We start from the raw sequence: 17,486 nt of genomic DNA on the forward strand, positions 1-17,486 counted from the left end.
GCATCACTATTGTTCTTATGTCAACATTTGGCTTTGAAAAGCCAAAATAATTTCACATGAAAAGTAATACCGTACAGTATGTAAGAACTTACTTATACAGTATTTCACTAGAATTCATTCATTTAACTATTACAATTTGTAATTTTTATAGAAAAACCACATGTATCATAGAATATGTTTGTGTGTAAGATTTATAGACTTTCCTGATTGCCCTATAATTACTCATTAAAAAGATACCAGAATAAAATTAAAATAATTATAATATTTCTAATATACAGAATATCATCTGACAGCAAAAGTCTTTGATTACAATATATAACATGCTCATTTATACTATAGCTCCTTTGAAAACATTCTGATTACTATTCTCTATAAAGCCTTCATTTCTATACAAGCTGCTTAACAACAATCTTTTAACTTTAAAGATTACCTGTAAAGATTGAGAAAATGGACTTCAGCATAAATTCTTAGGGAATAATCACGTAATGGTAATAGGTAAGCTTTGCAAGTTGTTTTCTGCCATGTATGTGGTAGAGTGGGGAAACATCAACGTTTTGAGTAATACCTACACAGCAAAGGCAGACACCTTAGACCAACTGGTCTAAGTCCATTCAAGGACTTGTAATGACTTCAGCTGAATTTTTCAGTGCTCAAACTAGAGTTCTGCTAGCAAGAGATTCACCACAGATCTCCTTGGCTTCAGAACGTACTCCTATCTTAACACAAAAAAGCTTCATGTTAAGTTATCAGCTCTAAATGTCTTTCCCCTCCAATTTATTGGAAATGTCCTTATATTCCTTCTGTGTATCATTCATTACTTTATGTATGTTTGTCACATCACGTTTTATTTATCTGTTCTCAAAGCTAAATACACATAACCTCAATAATCTCCACTCATATGTGCTTCCACTACACTTTTTCTGTTTCCATTAGGCATTTCTTTATTAGGGAATGACCAGAACCCTGTACTCTGTATAAAGCAATGTACTATTAATTTACATAATGGCATTGTAGTATTTTCTTTATTAATTTTATATAATTTTTAATGTTTTCTGACATCTCGTTTAACTTTTTAGTCATAAAGTTCTTCATACAGAGCAGATGTTTTTGCTGAGATATTTTCATTTCCTTTTATTGCCTAGTTATATGTAGTTATTTAAAATTCCTCAGTATATGGGGTAGTTTCTTCCGAAGCATGCTGCATTTTGCACTTGTTAGTGCAAAATTTCATACATTGCTCCATTGTTCAATTGTCTTCTCTGACTGCTCTTCGTGTCCTCATGTTCCTCCTATCTTGTGATGGAAATAGCTGCATCTTAATGCTTTCTACACTGACACCCACTATTCAAGTATAACACAAGGCAGATGGGAAATCTGTGGATCCTTGCCATTTATTTGCCTAGGTTAAGTATATGTTTAGCAGGAACAGGTAAAATGTTGAGACTGTCCCATAAAAAGAGAGGTTTAATAACCCAGATACACCAAAACCAAAACTAGATTCCTGTGCTTCCTTCTTTCTCTCTTTTTACCAGTACTAAGTATGAGGTATATGACAGACAACTTCTGTGACAAGGGAAATCATCTTCTGCTTAGAAGGATACAGCATCATGTAAATCGTAGCATGGTTGGAAATGTTTAAGTATAAGACAGTAGAATAAAATAAGATGCTGGAAAAGAGATAAAAACTAGAAGAAAAAAATGCAACATGCTGGATGTTCATGTCAGTGAAGAGAACCTGCTTTAGCAAGGGGTTTGGACTAGGTGATCTCCAGGGAACCCTTCCAACCTCTACGATTCTATGAAGGGAAGCAAGTATTTGTGGTCACAGGTACTATTCCAGTTTTTAGAAACATAGTGAAGAATTTAAAAGTATTTTATAATCTTCTGTAAATACAAAAGAATGTGTAAATATGGAAGTATATATATGTGGAAACAAATTCAAAGATAAGATCCAGTTCTGCTAAAGATTTAGCAGTAGGATGGTACGCTTCTTTCTAATTCACTTTCTTTAGTACAAGCCTGTAATTTTTATCTTGGTACTCTAATAACCAATAATCTTTGTTTAAATATGTAATATTTGTTTTCTATTGGAAGGGATGCATATGGATATGCTTTTCACATTTCAAACTGAAATCATCTGCAGTGGTACTCTTCAAGGACAGAAGGGTTAGCTGGCACACAGGTGGGAGAAGAGTTGCTCATTAGGGAAGGTTTGTTATATGGTAACGTATAATTAAGGTAATGGTCACAGTTTGTGTGACAGCAAACACTCTGGCAGTCATTTGATTGCTGCTAGGGTCAGGAGATCAGCTCTTTCTACAAGATGTACCCACATTACTGTGTTAGCGAACAGGTTAGAAAGCAAATTACAGCTGCCTTTCTTAGGCATATTACTGTCAAGGCTCATTGTTTTGGTTTTTTTTACTGTACATCAGCAGTAATATGGCTTCTGAAGACTTCATGTGACAGGTTAGGCATTTTATCCTTTGAGTAAACAGTAATCATGGTGTGAAGAAAGTGAGGCATTGGAGATTTTTCCCATTCTTTGAGAATTCCATTCTTCCTTTCTAGTTTGCTCCAAGGGCTCTTTGGGGATACATATATTAAGCCCTTTAAATAGTTCATAATAAATCTTTGTCTCAGGCTGATTCTGACAGTTTTTTAAAGAGTCTTTTAAGAGAGAATCCTCAATCATTTGTTAATCCATGGGGTGATCTTCAGACTTGGAGGAAAAAGAAACAGTACAGGCTCCAGGGTTGCAAAAATACAATGTAGAAAAAAATTTAACTCAGAAAAACTCAGAAAATACTCTTCTATGGAAGTTTCACCAACATACTGTGTTCTGCCCATGTTTAAATGATTTTTTTTTTTACAAGTTACTCAGTTGGCAAACACCGGAGATAGAAAAATGAAGTAACAGAAAAAGGAAGAGCAATTATTATTGATCATCTTCTGATTATTGTCTTGATTTTGGCTTTGTTTCACTTAAAGCTTGAATTGAAGAAGCGTTTAGAGAAAAAGAAGTTGTTCCAGTTGTTAAAATAAAGCAAATAAGCAGAAGTAGCATTCATCCTGTTAAGTGTTTATCATTCGAGCCTTGCAATAAATCTGCCAAAATACCTGCACAGTGGGCTGATTTTTAAAATGCTGTTTCCTGTGCAGTATGATGGATCCTGATTGTGTCTGTCAAAAACCTTCTTAATTCCACTGTGGAAAATAAATAAAGGGGAAAAAAATAATAAAAGAAAGATGTCCGGTTCATTTAATGTTTGTTTTCACCAAGTAATTTGAGTGAGTTGCTTCCTAAGAGTAATGCATGGCTGCAGTCCACCGAAACTACTGTTAAGTATTTGTTTGCAGCAGCCTCACATCTGTTATTTTTGGAGATACCTGTTCTCTACTCTCTGAGTTTCAATGGCATAATGTTTGACATTATTTTAAACTTTTTTTATTATTATTTTTGTGAACTCTGCTTCAGCAAATAAATCTATAAATGCTAATTTATCTGCATTAGAGAACCCTCACACTGCAACTTAGGAATATTGGTGCCCTATTTTAATTAAATATGCTGTCCTGAGGAGAAATCAGTGTAAAATGGAAAGGGAAGGGTTAATAATAGAGGACAAAGCTATAGAGAAACTGAGATAGTTTGACTTCTTACCTATACTGCAGCCAGGAAAGTGTGTTGGAGGTGAGGACTGCTGCTGGAGGTGCTACCAACTTGGCAGTGCACCCAATAGCATCAGCTACCTGCCGTGCCAGCTGTGCTAGCATGTTCCTCAGTAGCAGCAGGATCAGCAGCCTGCCTGGTTCTGCATAGCCCGGAACACATCAGGAGGTTTCTGTATGACAGATGAGAGAGAACAGTTGCACAGCAAATCTTGCAGTGATAGAAATGGTCCTAGCATTCAGAAATAGATTTGGATGCTTAATGCTGAAGACATGAGTATTTTCATGTTTAAGTAATGATTCTATTCACAGGATACTTTCAAAGTTACTTGGTTGGGGCAAGGAATGGGAGAGACTTTATTGTTCAGTTTTTTCCATTATTCTTTTTCTTTAAAAATAACATAATTTGCCACACTCATTTGTTTGTTTGTTTTTCACAGGGGTAGTAAGATTCTGAGTATGTGAAATGATATATTTCCTATAAAAGTGTTGCTTGACTGTCTTCTTAACTATGTAGCCATGCAGCTGGAGAAAGTAGTTCACAAGGAACATTAGGACAGGACTTTCTAGGCATCCTGCAAATCTGCAGTGTTTTTGTTTATTCCCCAAAGAATCAGCATTTATTCATGACACTTTTCACCATTTCAAGGAGTTCACACCATACCTCCTGCTGCTGTCCAGTAATGAAGTTATCTATGAGCCAAACATTAAGCCCTATGGGGAAAAATGTTCTCCTTCCCAATTATATTTGTTCTTTCCCTTGACTGTATATGGCTTCTAAACCTGACTTGTTTTGTTTGTTTGTTTTTAATTATTGAACTGCTCTAAATTACCTTAAAAGTTGTTTTACAAAGAAAAGAGTTTCATGTCATCCATACTTCAAAATATTTGTAAAATACCAGTTTGCATTCAACACGTCTGGATAAGTTCAAACCTGGAAAATAGAACAATTTCGTATAAACCATATGACTGAGTTCCAGGGAACAGGATCGGAACTTGTCTGCAGTTTTAAGCAGGAAATCACTAATAGCAAAGATGAACCAGGTAGTCAATTTTTTTTTTTTTGAAAAAAAAAACAATGCCACAATCTTGTCACTTCTTTTCACCAGTTTCAGTGTATGAACTGAAAGTGGTAGATCAAGTGGTCCTCTTTGTTGTTGCTAAACCAATAAATGTTTGCCGTTAGTATTGATGACTCTGTGTTTGCACACGTATGCTTGCTTGGTTTAAACATGTGCCCAGTAGCTATGTACTTTCCCAAAAAGGTTATACAGCAATGTTACATGATTTGTGCAAAGTGATTTTTTGGCAGGATTCTATACACACTGATACAGCAATCCAGGAAATACTAGCGACTGGCTACTGCCCCTTGGTTAGCCTGCATGGAAGGCTCATGTATATAAAATAGTGTATTAAAGTAAACTTACAAAAGCAAAGAGCAATCATTGCAAATGTAATTTTTTCTTCCTCTTTGGGATTCTAATTTTAAAAGCATTAAAGAAGACAGCTGCTCATGCTGTGATATGCGCTAAACAGCCTGAAGGATGGAAAAAAAATATATTTGTAGCTCATAATAACTATTGACCTTTCTGATATACAATGTTCGCTGTGTTAGCTATTCTGTTCTATCAACAGTGAAGATTGAACATGACTTTTTAATAGAAAGCATGGGTTTTCAAGCTGCTTTCACAAAGGTGTTTCTGTATTGTTATTTTGTATTGTAGTACAGAGACCCTAAGTCCTGATGCCCTTTGTCTGACATCATGTTTGTCATAAAAAAGCCCCACTGTTACTGACTGTTTTATATATGAGGAATTGGCTCATAACCATTTTATAGTCGTGATAAAAGCATTGCTCCACTGGATCCAGAACAGAGGTACTGAAAATAGAATCCCCAAAATATCCCAACAGCAGAAAAGGTATTTTCCGAAGAAATAGTTTCCTCAAGTGACTATATTTACAGGGGTATTCCACTAAGATTTAAAACACCCACTTCTCGTATTCGTACTGTTTGCTCCTTGGCAGACATGCACTGCTGCATAATAGCTTTTGCTGGATGTCATGTGCTCTCAAAGACAATCTTTATGATACCCCATTTTTTCTCTTGAACTTTCCTGCTGCTTAGTTACTGAGTACAGAAACATCCACGAACAGCAGCTTGACTTTGAAACTTGCGTATGTTTCCCCTGAGTGGGATCATCCTCACATCGCCAGTGAGCAGCATGAGGTAACTTGCCTGCTCTTCCTTCCCTCGGGGAAAAGCTGCACCAAAAAGCACCTCCCATTTGGCATATGAAAATCTGGAAAGCAACCTCTTTATTGTGCTTTTTAAGCCCAAGCAGGCTGGCAATGTTAGGCAACATCAGAAGGGACATTTTAATGTTTGTTGAGGTGCTTTTTATGCCATGTGCTAGGAAGGAACTTTAGTGAGCCTTTATTGGCAGCACTGAACCACAGTTATTTTCACAGCTATGCTCTGGAGTGTCAGCTAATGATTCACAAGTTACTAGGCAAGAGCAGAAAACAAGCAAAAGGGAAAAAATATACCCTCATCTGATCCTGCTAGGGCATGAAAGAGGGGGACCAGCATCAGCATTTAGTGGCAGTTTTGTGCTGAAAGAAAATGTTCAAAAATTTTTTATAAGAACTCAGTATGGATAACAATCATTTAGGTTGTGCAAACCAGCCACATCTCAAAGGAGGTTTCGAGTCTAGTCCTGTGTTTCCTATAGGCCCATGAAGCTCTCAGGAAATTCAGTGAAGTTTTTACCCTCCAAATTAGTCAGGGTACATTTCTCCTATGTTTTTTACTTATTCCCCAGTATATTTTCTCCATATCAACTCCCTAGCACAGGATAGATGTGCTATTACTTATGATCCCGGACTCCTGTACATTAGTGCTTTTCCAAACCATTGGATGTGTTCTGTTTAAAACTTTATTAGAATTGCTTCAGCATGAGTAAATGGTAGGAAACCATTCTGCTGTGCTAGTTTTCTTTGGGACTGTCACTGAACCTTGAAAATTTACAAGTGTTGCTGACCTCATGTGAAACCAAGCCAGCAGGTCAGCTCAGATTATTTATTTCTTTGCTTAAAATAAATTAGCTTTAAATCTAAAAGCTGAGAAGGAAGTTTGAGATTCATGCACAGTATGGTTTATGTACCACTCACTCACTAGACCGTAACAGCTCTTCTAGAGTTGTTTCGGTCTATCGGATGAACGTGGATACATTTGCAAGTGCTTAGATAATGGATTGAAGTCCAGTAGACTGTAACATTTCCAAGGGGTTTTTCAGAGTTAAAGTTTCCTACTATGATTACTTCTTTTAATAGCAAATCTTTATTTTGTTGTTTTCAAACAGGCAGAAAAGCTCTATGCATTTCACAGATCACTGACCTACCAAAATTTGTTGTAAAATCTGTCTTTTGATGCCATAGGAGAAACAAGAATCTTATTCATTGCTTCTTCCTGGCAGTACTTTATTTACAGCTCTATCCTGGCATCTAATTCATTCTATATATTACCAGATATATAAAGAATTCCTTGGGATAAAGCTTACATGGGAAGTAAATTGTATATGTAGGGAATTAATAGCCTGATAAGACATATTTCTAGTCTGGAGGAAATGGAAGCAGAAGCAGCAGCAGAAGAAGGGAAGTTTTGAGGGGCATTAGAGTAGTACCTTTTCATCCAATAGAGTAGTTCTGATCACTTTTGTTCTGCACGAACAGTAGAACATTCCAAAATTTCTCTCTGTTTTAAGAGGGAAAGTCTATCAATGAGTCTGTACTTTAATTTGTCCTACTAACTACAGTCCATTAAAAAAAAAATAGTAAGCTTATTATTTTTAAAACTATAGAAAAGCATTTCAAAACATGGTTTATTTCTCTGCAGGTGCAGTCTGATATGTGCCCAAACTATAATACTCACATAGTAGTGTTTTCACTGCAAAATCTTACACTTGCAAAAAGCACAAGAATCTCAGACAAATGTACTTTGCCCATTAAATTTGTATTGTGTAGATATGTTAGTATGTGAAACTATAACTTATTTTGATAGTAACTGCATGCACAGTTGTCCATATTCTTTGGTAAAACAGCAGTAGAATCCCGTAGAGAAATCTGGCTTACTTTTGCCTGTGGTTAGTGTTAAGTCTGTTGTACCTGGAGGAGCAACACAAACACGTTCAAAGGTTGGTGTAACTACATGTACCAGACTGAACATTAGCATGTGCAAAGTTTTGTGCATGAGATTGCACAAGATGCTAGAAATTATAAAATACTAATTCAGGAACTTGACTAAAGTCTTTTCATAGCATTCCTAATTACTTATATGGGAGCTGGGCCAGCCTTTTATGGGCTAAGTTGCACAAAGATAGAGAACTTGCACTACTTAAGACACACTTGGCATCCATTGGCCACTCCAAAACATCTTGGGTCTTCTGGAGGTCCTCTGTGGTCTGTGCACATCTCAGACACTGTGGAGCAGCACACAAAAATGCTGTAGACCTATGTGTGGACAACTGAATTAAGCCTTTGATTACTCAGAATTTACCCACGAAATGAAGGAACTGTTCTCCTTAATGTATTTATATTAGTTTATCCCAATCAATTTTATAGCACTGGGGTTTTTACTACTTCCTTTGGAATAAGATGTCAGTATATCAAAAAGCCAGGATTAACTATGCAAATTAACAAGACTAACTGCACTGTGTTGTGGCCAAATAGGTGAAGTCAACAGATTCCTGTGTAACATGTCCTGGTTTCAGGTTAGACAGTGTTAACAGCACCAGTGTTTCGGTTGTTGCTGTGTGATGGGCACAATCCCAGAGCATTAGGTGAGAAGAGCTGTTTTCATAATGGCATGGGCAGCAAGGGGCTGGGTGCAGCTAGGGCAGGTTCCTGAATTTAGCAAGGTGTCTTCCATAGTATATGACATCATGGGGAAGGCTGTAAAGCTGTGGAGAGTTGTCCAGGGGCTAGCCACTGGTCTGGGTTTGGCTGGACATTGGTCCGCAGGTGGTAAGACATTGCTAGGAGGACATCAGTCACAGGGCAGTTGTATTGTTAGCTGGGCGTGATTCAGAGGGTGGCAAGTAATTGCACTGTGGATACATATACATATATATATATTGTCTTAGTAAAATGTTTTTATCTCATCTGGTGAGTTCTATTTTATTTCCACTTCTCTCACTCATCCCATTTAGAGTGAACGGCTGTGTGATGCTGAGCTGCTGGTGGGTTAAACCACAACAGCCATTCAAGCTCTTGTAAATCCATGGTAAAGGAAGATCAGATATTAAACTGGATCTACTCTTCCAGCTGTTGTGTCTGAATTCACTGCTACTGCACTGATTTGACTTTTGCCTAAATGCATATGCTTTAATCACTTTAAAGAGAGAGGCTGTATGTACCTGAAATAGTCACTTGTTCTGCCATTTTAAACCATCAGACATACTGAACTGTATGTTCCATCTCATGTAGACTGATAATCATATATACATATATATAAATTGTTGAAAATAAATTATCAAAGAAAATATATGTTAAGACTTGAAAGTCAAATTATTTGTAAAAAATTAGATGTTTTACATAATGGCAGACTAACTGAAGTAATCTGAGACACCATCTCATCAACTGTTGGTTTGGAAAATTTGGAGAGATGAGGAAAAAAAATACACTAAAAGAACCAACCTTCAAGAGAAGTCTGATAGGGTTTGAAGTTTTTATGCCTTTGAGTTTCTGATAGTCCTATAGGTCATGAAAAGTGTATTGTCTTCATTTTGAAGGTAGAATGACACGAAAGAACAGTTTATTATCTTGTCTGAAAATGTTACCTAGCAATAAATTCTTTAGAGGAAGTCATTGTTCTTTCCATTTATTTTGGAGAAGCTTCCCTCAGCCTTCCCCTTCTCAGTGAAGCCTTGGCTAGAATCCAGCATTATTCCCACTGTATAAAGGAAGGATGGGGACTAGATCACGAGAAGCCTGTGGTCCAATTCTTATGGTTTTCAGCTTTTCCGTAAACAGCCAAACTGAAATGTTAAGAGTCTTACCAAATTAGATACAAGTACTTTGAATTCCTCGAAGATCAAAATCTGGTTATCCTGAAATTCAAGTTCCTGTTCATAACTCTGACAGCTTAGAGCAAAAATATTATTCCTACATTTTATTCCTTTTAGTACAGAATTATAATATTGCCTGGGAATAATGAACTAGCCTCTTTTTTCCTGCCTGCAACATTAATTACATAGTTCATGTAGTCCTCCCTTTTGCAAGATGCTGAACACACCAATAAGATCATGAGATGTGTACAGAAATTATTAGCTCGATTCCCATCAGATGATCTTCAGGGAGGCTACCCATGTGTGTAAGTGTGTTTAAGTCCTTCAACCAAATATTCCAAGAGTCTTCAACATCTTGCTAGACCAAGATTTATCTTGCAGTATGTGCCCATGTTCAGCCTGCAATCAGACTGAACCCACTTTGCTTCACTTAAAACTACGCATTAGCACATGTACTAAGTATAATTTCACAGTAACATGTACGTATTGGAGAAAAAATGTCGTAACTAAAAACTTTTGAATTTTATTTGCTGATATTTAGAAAAAATTGATCTTTTAGCTTGTAAAATGATCAAATTCAATCAGTAAGTTATGGAGAGAAAATGAGCTTGGAGACAGTGCTCTACTGAGAGTCAAATTTCTGAATAAAAACACGCTTTAAGAGGCAATAATATAACAAAAACAACAACTACAACAACAAAAAGAACAGTTAACTGCTCAAGGTTACACTTTCCTGGAAAGTTTTTTTAATCCCTAGTAACAGGCAATAAACTGCACAAAAGAAATAGAAGCATTTGCAAAGATGCATCTAGTCCAACTGAAAACCATAGATTTATATTACCTAATTATTCATCTGAATATGAGGATTCTCAGTTGCCTATCCAAAGACCTTAAAAAAAATGTGTGAAGAGGTTTGCAGAAGATGAAATGAGAAGAGAGCTCCCTTTTTGTAACTGTTTTGCATGTTCTCTTATTTCATTTCTGTTTTAAGAGCTGTATAGATGGTATTTGAAAATGTCTCTTAAAAACTTCAGCAGTTAATGAAGAGGAATTAATACCAAGGAAAACTTCCTGAAATGATAACAAATCCAGAATTTCCTGTGTGTTAAACCATAAACTTTTTTCCCTCCCTTTCAAATTCCTTGTTGATATGTGGTTTTCACACTGTAACTTCTAGTCCTCCTCAGAATGAGAAGCCTATCGTATATCTGTTTGGTACCTAAAAAATGCTGTTTTTCTCCTCCCAATTATGTGTAATGCATTTGAGGGGGGAAAAAACCCACAAAAACAGAAGGTGAATGTTTATTCAGTCTGCTTTGGCAGCATTTTGTTATTTAAGACATAAATCAAATTTGGAACAACTTCTTTCTTCTAGGATGAATTGTTTATCTGAACTTAAATGTGCTTGTGAATCAGTCATAGAGACAATACTCATGCTATTGCTGTGTAATAGCAATTATTTGCATTGTTTTACATTGTTTTGTTTTATAACATGAGGTTAGGCTGCACACAGATGCTGGAATACATCTGCAGATCATTGCAAGATCAGAGCCATGGACGTCGGTCCTCCAAATAATGATATGCATGTTTATCTATCAGTGCACGTTACACCAGTGTCAGAACTGTTCCAGCATGTAAAGTTAAATGACGCATGACTGGTTTGTGGGGTCCAGGCCCAAGTTTATTCCCAAGACAAAGCTCATTGAAGGCTCAGGGCTACAAGGCTAGTTCACGAAGAAATGCTTAGGAAGAGATAAGTAAATAATTTTTTGAATTGGCTGCTAGTTCATACTGTCTCCTCATTTGGCTCTGTGGTTCTTAATTAATATTTTAACATTCATGGCATTTTTGTATGCACATAGGGCTTGCAGCTTCATCCCCTTCAAAACAGACAATACATTCTTTGTGTCCATAAATCTTATACTGCTTTAGCAGCTTAGGGAGTGGAAAGAAAGGTTTATTTCTTTAGCAGTACCTGCCAAAGGTATCTGAGGACACACAAAGGCAAGTGCTTTCCCAACAGGGTACACAATTACTGTTTGCAAAGACAATCCAGACTTAACTTTTTATACTTCTAAGCCTGACAGTGCTTTCATTCACACACAGTGAGCATTGACTTTTATCATATTATTAGCATTCTAAACTCACAGTTTCAGAGTTTTATAACTCAACAGTAGGTGTAGACTCAGTAAATTCAGAAATTCAGCCCAGGAGCACTGTTTTTCAGTACAAGAGACATCTTTAGTTGCTACAGTGTCAAGCAGAGTTTACTGTTTACTTCAGGCTTTCTTACAAATTTTAAACAAACAAACAAAAAAAATCTCTTGAAGCAAAAAATTGTTACAGAGTTTCAGTCCTCCCATTGCTAGCCTTCTTTCACATAATTGGAAAAAAATGAAAAGGCTGAATAATAGGCATTTTAAATAAACTCCTGAGAACTTACAATGAACCACATTCAATATATTCCTATGCAAATCTCACTGACATCGATAAATATGTTCTGTACACATCCTGTTTTTAAAATCCTGCATGCATAATCACAGCATTGTTTCTACTGTGGGTGGGTGCAACTCTGAATGTAGATTTGTACTACAGCCCTGATGGTTCTCTCCTGAGAGAAATTCAGAAAGCTGTTCATAAGCTGTTCTGGACTTTTAGGTAACTAATCCCATCCCATGGATACACTCTCAGGTATATTTTGTTAAAGAAAATCAAACACTTCAGAATACGTATTTACATGACATTCACTGTTCCAGTATGTGGATAAATTATATGCATTTTATAACATTCACTTACAGAGACATATAAGTTTTGTACATATTAGAGCAACGGTAAAATAATTTTAAGCTCATGATATACAGCAGCATTAACCCAGAAAATGTCAGTTCCATCTACACAGTACCAGTTCTCAGCTGTTTTCCTTCCTTTCGTGAATCTGTGTAAGAAACGAAATTTTAAATTTAGATTTCTTGGGAATGGTACATATGTATTACAGCCAGATCATTTCTCAAGTATGAGATATTGCCTGTTTAATTAATGTTACTTCTGTGTATTTAGGTAATTAGCATTAGAGCACAGAAGGACATATTGTACTTATTGTCTGTGCTAGAACATAATGTGCTGGACTACAACAACTACACTTGTTAAGCTGATTTTAGTATTTCTTCACACAGCAGGAAGCACCTATGCTGTGGTTTCTTAATATACACTTTCAGTACTGTACTGGGGAGTATTGAATAATAATTAATAACAATCCTCATCTTACCAGTACTGCTACTAACCTGATGACCCAGGTTGTGGTTTCAGAGTTCCACTGTCCTGTACACTGAAACATATATCTTTCCTTTCAGGGTTTCATTTCTCAGATGATATTGCTGAACAGAGCTGAATTTTTTTGAGGACAGGTTTGTTGCATGGATTCTGATGGCTTCACATTTGTTCAGGTCTCCAAGGACCAGCACCAATAAATGTGAAGGAGACGAGCAGAATGGCATACTTTTCCATTTCCACCAGGGTTAAAAAAAAAAAATACTCTAAGTCTAACCTTAAATGTATAATCTGTCCTTGGAAGAAAAAAAAAAAAAGGATATAGCATCTTCAAGCTCTTGGCATCCCTTACGAGAAAAAATTGGTTCTAAGGGTCTCTGATCTTGTGTTTTAGTAAAATAGAACTGCACGGCTGACTGACAGTTCTGATCTAAAGCATTTACGTTTAAGTTTTGATCTCTCTGCTTTTGATTAAAACTAATGAGCTCATTTAATTCAAAATGGGAATCTCTGATAAGAGAAATAAGGTTGATGTGATTGGATTAGAGGGGCAAATTAAACTCTTAGAGCAGAAGTTTGTGCTTATATAGTGTATTAAAAAGCTGTTGGCGTATTATGGTGTGTTAGATGATGAGAAAAATTTCATAGTAATTCATATTTAATCAGAAGAAATGAAAGTACTAAATATAACATGGCTCTGCTTTTCCCTCGAGTGATAAAGAGCTGTACATTTAAAATGACATCGAATCCATGCTCTCTAAAACAAAAAAAGATAAATCATGAGACACTAAAGAAAGGAGCACTGTTGTCAGTTATTTCATCACATTTGAGCTGAAATGTCACAAACAGAAGACAATGTGACCACAATAAAATAAGGACATTTTAATGAAATCTGAAGCTCACAAACAAGTTTTGGTGTTTCTGTTCACTGCATAACAAATGCTTCTTAAATACTTAAAAACTTTCTACTAGTAATTTGGTTGGTCCTTTAGAACAATATCAGAATAATTTCAAAATAATTTCAAAATAACTTTTTATTCAGTGTTAATTACTGATTGAAACTGAATGTGAATTAAGCTCCATTAGTTGAAAGTCTACTCCAGAATTTTCCCATAAACAATAATTTAGGAAGAGGCAGGGAACTGTTGGTTATCAGGGTGAAAAATAGCAAGAATAAAGATTGCATAGAGAGTATTTTGGTGCCAATTATTGTTGTAACCAGTAGTTTATCACAATTTATACTAAGAGTATTTATTTACTATTTCTAAATGGTTGCAAAGGAAGTGACAAGCAAGGTGAGATCCACCATTTAAAGGAGAAAGTTGAAAAAAAATGTTCGTCACTGGTTAGTCGCTAACAAATAAATTATGATTATTATCAATAATAGTAATAATAATAATAATGTCTTGGTCACTTGAGCATGTTTTACTTCAAGGTGCTTCATTTCTTTATTGATAATAATTAACCCTCAGTAATAAGGAAAACAAGGCATTCACAAACAGCAGTTACTATCCTAGGCAAGAAAGGAATGGAATCTTGGGAATAAAAGTCTGCAGAATTTGCTGCCTCTTTCAGCAGACAGAATTGCTTCCTCAGTGACCCTTTGCTTTTCATAAAACACTGAAGAAGTCCACTACTTTTAAAATGATAAAATAACCTAGCAAAATAATTCAGAAGGCCACAAAGATGTTCAGAGAGCTGGAGAACCTCTCTCATGAAGAAATGTTGAGGGAGCTAGACTTGTTTAGCTTGGAGAAGGCTCCAGGGATACATCATTGTGGCCTTCCTGTATCTGAGGGGATCTTATAAAGAGGAGGGGGACATATTTTTACATGGTCTGGTAGTGATAGGTTAAGTTTTAAATTAAAAGAGGGGAGAATTAGATCCAAGCATCTTGCTTGGAGGAAATTCCTTACTTAGAGGGTGGTGAGGCACTGAACAGGCTGCCCAGAGAAGCTGTGGATGCACCATCCCTGGAGGGTTGGATGGGGTCCCTGGACAGCCTGATCCTGTGGGTGGCAACCCTACCCACAACAGGGAGTTGGAACTAGTGACTTTAATGTCCCTTCCAACCCAAGCCATTCTATGATTCTGTGAAATACAATCATAGAAAAACTGTGCAAGAAAGAGTTAATGAGGCAAATCTCTGGAAAAAAAAATCTGTGGGGAAAAAAACTTGAAAATGAGACTTACTGAGTATACATATACTTTTCAAAAATTTTTTTTTTGCTAAGCAAACATTTTCTAAATGAGGTAAATTGATTACAACACACTTAGCAACCATCAGTCATTTATTTTTAGTGAGTTCAAGGATTGCACCTGAAAAGTAGCTTAGAGGGGATGTATAAAATCTAAATTATGTATATATGTATTTTTTCTATTCCCTAGTGGAATCTACAAGCCCCAGTTTACTAACCACTGACAACACTCTAGAGCGCTCTTTTTTCATCCGAATGAAATCTACACTGACCAAGAGAGGAGTGCACATCAAATCGTCAGGATACAAGGTAAGGGTTGCATTGTAGCATGAAATTTTGACATTTTTAAATTATGTTCTTTCATGTAGCAGAGACACATTAATAGTCAGAGGAAGAAACCGTTTCATGTTTGCATATGTTTCAACTCTTTTGTTAAAGAATCATTAGTACATTATTTCCAGCCTAAGGTTTGGTAGTGGTTCTACACATCCATTAAATTGATCATTATTACAGTAAACATTGATTAAAGCATGAAGACCCTCAAAAGAGCATCACTTCCACAGTAAAGGTACATTTTCCCAAAGAATGTGAGTCACAGTAACATCACTTTTTCCCTCAAGGAAAATTACTACTCATTTAGGTAGACTGTTAGTTGTCTTTAGGTTATGTGTTTTCTCAGAGGTGTAGGACTTCTCCATGTGGATGGTTTGCTAGAGCTATTTAATTTCACTGCTGTTCTAGCTGAAGGAAACAAGAAGCCGTAATGATACTTATCCTCCGTTTTTCTTTCATTGTCTGTCTGAGGGGTATCTGCTGCTGGGGATCATATTTGCTGTATTTCTTACTCTTTTAAGAAATGAAATGCTCTTGTTTCTTATCAACAGTAATCTCATTTTTCTTCAGTCATATATTGCTCATAGTGCCTGTAGGTATCACTGCCTTTACAGTATACTAAAACTAGAAGCAACAGCACATTTTTAACATTGTCAACTTGTGTAATGAAATATGCCATCCATTAAGTACTGTACAAGTTAAAAGAACGGTGCAAGGAAGACAGTCTGAGAATGTATGTGCATTTAGAGAAGGTGCTCATCAATGTTCATTTAAAAACATTTCAAAAGCATTTTTTTTAGTTTTCAGAGGAAGATTTAGAGGAGCTTTGAAGTAAAATTCCCCAGTTCACTCATCCCAAAATCTTCTTTGTGAATATGACATCAAGATAGTCTACCTGAGCAGTAAAATTCTCCTGGTAGAAGTATCTTCTTTGCAGGCAAATGAATGAAAGTTCTCCTGTTGGATAGTTTCTGGATCAAGGTGATTAAAGTAGTTGCTATTGGAATTTGAGATCCAAATGAACAGTTTCTTAATACAACAAAAGTTACAATCTGCTTAGTTGTCAGCACCTGAAAGACTGCATGTAGTATTTGGTCATACTGACAGGTTTACAAGTCTTAGAAAGTATGAGACTGGAAATTATACTGTCAGTCTCAGGAGGAAGGAGGTGAATGAAAGGGATTATTGAAGTTATACTTATTTTCATTATTAGGCATGGTCTGTCATGAGGCATTGCCTATGATTAGGCATTGCCTACCTAGGGCAAAGTTAGATTGGCAGAGAACTTGCTTTGCTGGATATTTTTGCTGCAGTAGTAATGGGAAAAAAAATAGAGAATTTATCTATGAATGGCTATCTGACATTCTGACATTTTTTCTAGATGTAGGTGAGTACACAAGGAAGACATACAAGTGACTTTGTCATTGTTTCTTCTTGAACTCCCGACAAGCTTACATGATTCCAGAACCAAAATAGGACATGGGCTAGCTACACAAGTGGATTTTATCTTGTTATAATACAGTTTTTGAAATACTCAGTAGATCCTTTACTGAAGGAAGACACAGTAATATCTGTCATAAAAGTGTAACTTCATTTCTCTTTTAAAACCTGCTGATATCTCATTGAAACATTGAAAACCATAACCGAGGTGTCACAGACAGAGCACAATTACAATTGAATAAACAGATATCATTTTTAAGCAACTACTCCTAGACATGAAGAATGGAAAAAAAGTAAAAATATGATAGCTGACAAAACTGTCTATAACTAAAACCTGTTTTTTTTTCCATTTTTTTCCATGAGGCAGCAACATATCCACATGAATAAACTTGCAGATACAGCATGCAAATCCTAGGCAGGTGTAAATTCAGAGGCATAGTTCCATGGATTTTTGACATTTTGGAGGATTTTATAACCAACAGTGTTTGACTGAATTCAGCTATGTCCAGTCATA

At 36.1% G+C, this 17,486-nt stretch overlaps 1 protein-coding gene across 2 annotated transcripts in view; it reads left to right on the forward strand.

The window, feature by feature from the left end:
• The window catches only part of NPAS3 (neuronal PAS domain protein 3), a 629,619-nt gene that overhangs the window by 546,965 nt on the left and 65,168 nt on the right, over positions 1-17,486 (forward strand). For both annotated transcript variants that reach the window (XM_021402757.1, XM_021402758.1), the window contains one exon: positions 15,390-15,508. In XM_021402757.1, the coding sequence (XP_021258432.1) occupies positions 15,390-15,508 (119 nt within the window). The remainder of the gene's footprint in view (positions 1-15,389; positions 15,509-17,486) is intronic.

Source organism: Numida meleagris, chromosome 6 (genome assembly GCF_002078875.1).
Source record: "Numida meleagris isolate 19003 breed g44 Domestic line chromosome 6, NumMel1.0, whole genome shotgun sequence".
NCBI lineage: Eukaryota > Metazoa > Chordata > Aves > Galliformes > Numididae > Numida > Numida meleagris.